This window comes from Chelonia mydas, chromosome 3 (assembly GCF_015237465.2).
Source record: "Chelonia mydas isolate rCheMyd1 chromosome 3, rCheMyd1.pri.v2, whole genome shotgun sequence".
In the NCBI taxonomy this organism is placed as follows: domain Eukaryota; kingdom Metazoa; phylum Chordata; order Testudines; family Cheloniidae; genus Chelonia; species Chelonia mydas.
In genome coordinates, this window is record NC_057851.1 from 195,857,055 (window position 1) to 195,864,979 (window position 7,925).

General features: G+C 44.8%; 1 protein-coding gene across 1 annotated transcript; it reads right to left on the minus strand.

Annotated features, from left to right (window-relative positions):
• Nucleotides 1–206: 206 nt before the first annotated feature.
• BMP2 (bone morphogenetic protein 2) lies at nucleotides 207–7,673 on the minus strand. The gene is made up of 3 exons (XM_037896166.2): nucleotides 7,536–7,673; nucleotides 6,277–6,617; nucleotides 207–3,047 (listed from the first exon to the last, which is right to left on the minus strand). Exons 2-3 carry the CDS (start codon nucleotides 6,608–6,610, stop codon nucleotides 2,203–2,205), a joined length of 1,179 nt encoding a protein of 392 aa, XP_037752094.1. The 5' UTR covers nucleotides 6,611–6,617; nucleotides 7,536–7,673; the 3' UTR covers nucleotides 207–2,202.
• Nucleotides 7,674–7,925: the final 252 nt, after the last annotated feature.

The window sequence follows — 7,925 nt, forward strand, 5'->3', positions numbered from 1 at the left end:
CCAGCAGAAGCCTAGGCCATGATCTTGAATCAGCATTACAAATAAACGTTAGTTGTTCCAAAGTACACAAAACTAGAGAATGGAAAAAAAATCTCTTTATAGATGTTTTTAAATGATATTGCTAGAATAAGTGTATATATTAAACTTATCCTGCCACAGAAATTGACAGAGGAGCCTAATAAATATCTTCAGCTCACAAAGAAAAATGGCGACATCCAATCAGTAATTATTCTAGTTTTTCTCTCCTGTCCCCTCTAACAATTGCATTTGCAGATTTATTTGGGGCAAAGAAAGGAATTATTCTTTAACCGGTCTTAAAGATATAGTCTATTTAGAAGGCTTTTGACCCATGCGCCCAGTGAGTACATCCATTGTAGTATACTGGTTTTTATTAATAGTTAAAAAAACCCACAACCCAGCAACCCCACACGTTAAGCAAGTTAGTGACATGGCTTGCATCTGATACTATTTCAGAAGCTGGCCTAAAAGGTCCATGGATGGAGACTTGCCCTCTTGGCTTTGAAATGCCACCTTCTGGCAAAGGTTTTGGTTGATTAGATTTAAAAACAGAAAAGCAACTTTCAAAGTTCCTGGAGGATATAATCACAATCATTATTCTGTGGCCAATTCTACAGCTTTTAAGAGCTAAGAGTTCTGAATGTAAGAACAAACTTACCACCCATAGGCTAATTTGACTTCATTCTGCACTTGGCTTCAGTCCAATTTACAGTACATCAGCAAGAAGCCAATCTCAGGTACTTTTTAGTCTAATATTTGGCAAGGCTTCCAATGCAACAAGGAACCCAGCCTCTGTATCCTCTTCCCATCTTCTACAAATTACTCGCAAACTACCACACCAACAGTCTTGTAAATGTTCAGTAAGTATGAGCTGCGATTAACGCCTTGCTTGCCAACTGCAAATCATGTTTTTGCCCTTTTAAAAATATTATTTATATATATATATATATATATATATATATATATATATAAAATGAAGACTTTAAGAAGCAAGAAAACCCAGAAAACAGCTTATCTTTGTGAATGAACCATTTGCTCTTACAGATGGGACTTTGCAGAATGAAATGTCAGAGCTCTATTATTTATTATCTGAAATCGGTTTAACATTTGGCGGGAAAATTCTTTCCAAACACAAGACCCCGGAAAGAAAGACAAAACTACTCCGAGAGTCAGCAAAACCAGCAGCTGAAAGTAGATAGCGCCCATAGCTAACAATAGTTTTCTGTACTTAGGGTAAAGTTTGAAGATTCGTTCTCTAGAGCATTCCGCATAAAATGAGCTCTCATTTGAGGTAAGAAAAAAAAAATAAATTGTATTCCCAACTGTTAGAGACAAGGGCCAGTAGAAATAAAATTGTTCCTTTTTTAGCATATATCACCACACAAAAAAAGAAAAGAAATCATCATATTTTATTATTTAATATTTGGCCAGGATAAGGATTTAAATGAGAGGAGAAGGATGACAAACATTCAACTTTTCTGTAGGTCTAAGATTTCTATTGGCCCTGCTTATATTCACTCTGCAAATTAGTTGGGAATAGCAGTATTTATACTAGATCAATAATGTCTGGTTCTTATCCAAATGTTCCACCTAAGGAGGATGCCAGTTCTCATGGATTGGACAGCCCACCCTGCAGCATTCCTGAGAATTGTACAATAGAATAATCTTGAAAGTCAGCAGAGTGGATTATCCACTTTTTTCTGGACTTGAACTTGTGACCTTAACAGTAGCACAGCAGAAAGCAAATGTGCTACGCACTTTGCCATAGTAACCTTCCATGTATTCTTTTCAATTTAAATACACACAATTAAAACAGCTACAATTTTGGAAAATTATGTACAAACCCTATATTTTCTCCTTTTGATTACATATAAATACAAATTAGCTATTCTTCTAAAAAGTGGTTATAATAGTAAATAAATACAAAATAAGATTCTGACCATTATACTTCATGTGCTGGGATTAAACCCATATAAAATGTACAACTAAAATACATTTAAAATCTTTAAAAGGAATAATTCTCTGATTAAAATATTTGTTTTCCCAACTTTTTTTGTGGACATAAATATATTTTCAAAATAGTTGTATTTTTTTTTCTTTCCATTTCATTACATAAATAAAGTCTTCATTGGGAAATATTAAAGTGTCAGCTTTTTTTGTATTTGTCTAATATATTTTGCTGTGTTAGCGGCACCCACAACCCTCCACAACCATATCTTGATAGTTCTTTAATACAACTTTTTCGTTCTCGTCAAGGTAGAGCATGGAAATAGCACTCAGTTCTGTTGGAACACAGCAAGCCTTAGGGATTTTGGAATTCACGGAATTGACCAAAGTCTGAACAATGGCATGGTTTGTTGTGTTTAGGTGATCTGCCAATGGAAAAGGGCATTCCCCATGGCAGTAAAAGGCACCATATCCTGGTGGGGCAACAATCCAGTCATTCCACCCCACATCATTGAAGTCCACGTACAAAGGATGTCTTTTGCAACTGGATTTGTGGCGTTTGCGCTGTTTGTGTTTTGCTTGGCGTTTCTCTCTTTTATGGAGAGGGTGTCCCTTGCCATCATGGCCGAAAGTTACTAACAACGGCCGGAATTGAGACCAGCTATCTTCATCCTGATGCAAAGACCTGCTAATCCTAACGTGCCTCTTGGAAACACTGCTCTCATTGTCCAAGTGAACCACCTCTACTATAAACCCATTATTAGGCTGTCTATGTGCAATCCACCTCATTACAGCTGGTGTTACATCAAAGCTTTCCCATTTACTTGCATTCTGATGCACCAACCTGGTGTCCAAAAGTCTCGCGGCAGGGTCCTTAGAAGTGGCTGTGGCTGGCTTTATAATTTCATAAATATTAATACGGTGATGGTAGCTACTATTGTTCTCAAAGGTTTCCTGCACCTGCTCCCGAAAAATCTGAAGTTCAGCCGAGGTGAGAAACTCCTCGTTAGGGATGGAAGTTAAATTAAAGAAGAAACGCCGTGCTGTTTTCCCACTTGCTTCTGGCAGCTCTTCCCAAGCTTCTAAGTTCATCAAAGAGGGAAAACAAAAACACCATCAGTAACCGAACAAGCAGCAAAAACGTGAATTACTCTTCGGCTGGAAACATTAAACAGTGTAACGCCACATGTGAGATTTGAAACTTTTACAAAAAAAATACTGCTTCCCTTGTCTCTGTTTATTTATGCAAGCATGTATAGCATGAAGTTAAGAATACTTCATTCATTGTCAAGCCTTTTGATCCAATTCTGGTAGACTCTGCATTCCAGGTGGTTATAATAACGGGTAAGAAATGTGAAGCATTACTTTGGAATTCAAGGACATTAGCAAGAAAACTTTAGCACTGTAGTTAGTGGAGGTCTAATCAGAATAATTAAAACTGATTGAGGATTTAAGGTAATTATTGCATTTCTGGTTTTTTCAAAAATATGGCTTTATGTCAATCCCTTAAACTCCATTCCAAAAATATTACTCCACTATTTAGTTTTACAAATCTCAATATACAGATTTTGGGTCCTAATTGGAGACTAGGAACTCCACATCTGTGATGGTATTTTATGAAGCATACCCTACTATTTTAGTCTGAATATCCATAAAAGGTGTCATTTGTATTGATTTTTTCTTCTGCTGAAAGTCAGGGGTGGTACTACGACAATGAAACGAGTTCATTGTAAACAATACAAATGAGAAATGGTTTCCTAAAGTTTATCCTGTTCTCTCCCCCACCCCCAAATACTAAACATTTTGGGATATTTGAGGGGGGAAATGCATGGGTTTGCATGTGGCTCAGACCATGTGTAGCCCTATAAATTATAAACAAGAGTATTAACAAATAAGCCTTTCCAAAAGTGTTTTTTAACTTTGGTGATAAATATGCTGGACAACAATTCATTCATCTTATTAGCTGAAATCATTACTCTGGTGAGTAATTCTTACTCAAGTGATTAATCCCATTGACTTTAATTTCAATTTCTTGTATGAGTAAGCATTATTCATCAAAGTTTCTGGATCCAGCCCAAAATTTATAAATATATACAGCTGTATTGTAATTGTCTACCTCTAAACATGGACTCTTGTTTTTTTCAAGAGTCAACAGGATTTCCAGGTAGCTAGATCTGACCAATGGTTTTAAGGCAAGTGCTTTGAGATTTTTTTTTTTTTTAATTTGTTGCATGATTACTTAAATTGCAGATTTAAGCTATAAAATGTGCTTTTGTAGAATTCCAACTTTTGTAGACTCTTCCCCCCCCTCCCCCATCACGTATAGTTTTACATTCAGAAGTGTTGTAGCATGAATGAACCATGCACTGGATTTTCCCCCATTCATTATGAAGAATTTACTTTCACACACAAGCACAAACCACAGTGCAAGGTTAGATTTCACCATTAATCTTCTTCCTCATTATAAGGCTTCCCATCAGACAATATAACGACTGATCTTAGGCCACTTCCTTTGTATACCAACTTAATTAAATCCTAATAAAATTTCTTTCGTCACAGCTCCATGTTATAACATGTGGAGTCTGTATTTTCATTAAGTTTACAGTGAGAGTACAGCATGCCACCACTGAAGACTAATAGCTAGAAGTTATTTACAAGTTCTGGAAACTTTTTTTTTTTTGCGAAGAGCAGATGGGCAACATACAAACCACTCACTGTACAAGTCTATCTGTGTCAGATTAGATACCCCAGTTCAGCTATGTTATGCGAGTTTATTTGTCCATCCATGGGCATACAACTGGTAAGCCAATTAACTACAAAATGGACAAATTTAAAAAGGAAGAAACTCATCCAGGAAGTCAAGATCTATCTTTGATGCTTACTAAATGCATACAGAGATGATGGAGTGTTCGCTGTATGTAACAGCTAAATGTAACTAGTTTTTGGAACTTCTACATGTAGGACTCCAGTTATACAGGAGTGATCTAGTTAATTAGATTCAAACTCTCAGAAGCTGGAAAGCTTTCAACAAATAGATTTATGTGCACACGTTTAACAAAGCGGAGAGATGATGGGTACTAAAAGTTTGTTGAACAATTGAATAGCTTTACTTTACTATATTTACTTTAAGCCACAGACACTCCAGTTCTTGTAAGTACCCATTTTACCTACTTTTAAAATGCATTCAGCATCTTAATTAAGAGATGACCATGTTACCTGAAGGCTCAGGTGCACATGAAGTCCAATGACCAGCTTTTATCAACTTTTTTTTTTTGAAGGCTTACCTTAGATCTACAATAAATCTATCCTAGATTCAAACCCAAAACAAGAAAGTCATTGTGCAAACAATACAATTGATTGTTGCATTGATCTCTCCCAGGGATTAGAAACCTTCCAAAAACCTAACCCAGATCAACTGGGCGACTTTTCTGGTGTTTAGCTTTTATTTTTGAAGGCTATTTGTGGGAATTCTTAATTTGAACCCAAGCTGTAAAAATAAAATGAAAACTTCGCATGGGCTCGGGGGGAGACAAGCGGGAGGAGATTTGCGGAATAAATGCCTCAGAACATTAATTACATTGAAAGGACTGCTTTGATGAGGGCTTTTAAAACAACAACCATCAAACAAACAAAAAACGTGACTACACCGTTCTTGTGAGTTTAACAAAACTTATTAGCAGCCAAACATTCACTATTTGGAAAAGGAAAAGGAGTACTTGTGGCACCTTAGAGACTAACCAATTTATTTGAGCATGAGCTTTCCTGAGCTACAGCTCACTTCATCGGATGCATGAAGTGATCTGTAGCTCAGGAAAGCTCATGCTCAAATAAATTGGTTAGTCTCTAAGGTGCCACAAGTACTCCTTTTCCTTTTGCGAATACAGACTAACACGGCTGTTACTCTGAAACCTATTTGGAAAGATTTCCACACACACACACACCTCTCCCCACCCCCTTTTTTTTGGGGGGGGTCCAATGCTGATGGCACACACACACCCCAACCACACAAGACCTGCTCACACTCACTCATCTACACAATACTCCTGACAACTGAGCACATGCTTAGGACCCACAGCTTAGGACCTACCAACCCCGCCCCCCCACCCCAGTCCACACACACTCTCCCCCAAACCATATCCTCCCACCTCTCCCCGCTCCTGTAGGGGAAGGGGCAGCAGAACCCGCACCCAGAGCTCCCAAGAACCGCTGGGGCGGGGAGGGCGATCCCCGGGGGGCAGCGCAGAGAGGACCCCCCCCCCCCAGCCCAGCAGAGAGACCCCCCACCCCAGCCCAGCCAGCCCCGGCCCCTACCTTCGTGGTGGAAGCTCCTGACCGTGTTGGCGCGGCTGGCGGCTCTCTCCAGCTGGCGGCCCAGGGCGGGGTGGCCCAGCTGCTGGCCCGCCTGCAGGCGGTAGAGGTCCAGCATGTAGGGCGGGATCACGGCGCTCTTGCTGGGGCTCGGCCGCCGCTTCAGCCCCAGCATGTTGAGCAGGCGCAGCTCGAACTCGCTCAGCAGCTGCTGCGGGGCGGCGCGGCCCGAGTCGCTGAAGCGCCGCCGGCCCACCTCCGGGATGAGCCCGGCCGAGCCGCCCAGCAGCACCTGGTACAGCAGCAGCGCCAGCAGGGAGCGGACGGCGGCCACCATGGTCAACCTGCGCGGAGAGGGGCGGGATGGGGGGCAAGTCAGGGCGGCCGGCGAGGGGCGCCCACTCCCGTCCCACCGCCCCGGCATGACCCACGCGGCTCCGGGGCCCGATCCAGAGCTGGCTTCCCTGGGGGGGGGGGGGGGGGCGGGACACACACACACACACCCCCGTGGGCCCGGTCCTGCACACCAGCTATTGCTCCCCCTGCAGAGGGAGGCCGAGGGCACGGCTGGGGGCCGTGGAAACGGATCTGCCCTGTCCACACCGGGTCACACGTCCTGCTCTCGGTTACACCTGCAGCAGCTCCACCGCCTCCCGAAGGGACTCCAGATCCCAGGCCGGATCCAAAGCCCCCCCACCCCCTCGCCCCCATGGGCCAGGCCCTTGCACAGCAGAACCTGGCCCACAGCAGAGCGGAGCCCCGCAGATGGAGAGAGACAGGGCACCTCTGCGCACAGCGACCGGCTGCGGACAGGAACCGCTCCGGCCATCTCCATGTCGAGGTGGGATCCTACTAGGGCCACGGCCAGCTGGCTCCAGAGAGGGGTGTTAGCTGGGGCAGGGTGGTGGTTGCGGGGTGCTATAGAAGGATTGGGGGGGCCATGCAAGACAAAGAAGATCGGGGGGCGGCTCAAGGGCTGGGCCAGCCTGGACCTGGACGGCCAGGCTAGTGTCACCCCTAGAAAAAGCCCTTCCCCCCCCCACACACACATCATCAGTGGGGTGTGAACAGCCACCCTAAAGTAGCTTCCATGCGGGCTGCACGGAGGCGGAGTGGGAAGGCTGCACGTGGGGACTGCAATGTGCCGATCCGCCGTGGGGAGAAGGGGGAGTAGCCGCGTCCGGTCGGAGCCCGGCGGGACAGGTGTGCAAAAGCCAGAGGCTCGCGCGGGGCTCGCCCAGGTGCCCGGCCGCCTCGCTTACCTTTAGGAGCCCGCCGATCGCCTACGCAGCGGCGGCAGCGCACCGGGGCCCGTCCATTGACACGGGCTCCACATAGAAAGCGTCTGGCCCGGGAAGAGCGAGGGGGGCTCCCCGCCGGGTAGCGGGTTTGTATCCGTTGCAAGCACCTCCCCAGCGGCGTGCGGGGGTTGCGATGCGGCACCCCCGTGGGGAGGGAAGGGGGGGCGAGAGTTATTTTCTCCGGGCACGTTTCAGCAGCTCCGGGGCGGGGGGGACGGGGAAGCTCTCAGAAGCAAGAGGGAAATAGTCCCGCTACGTCCTTAGCCAAAGCCACCGGCGTCCCTGCCCTGGGAGACACTGGGCGGCTGCTGGGCTCGTCGCCCGCTTCCTTTCAGCGCTCTAACGCCCCCG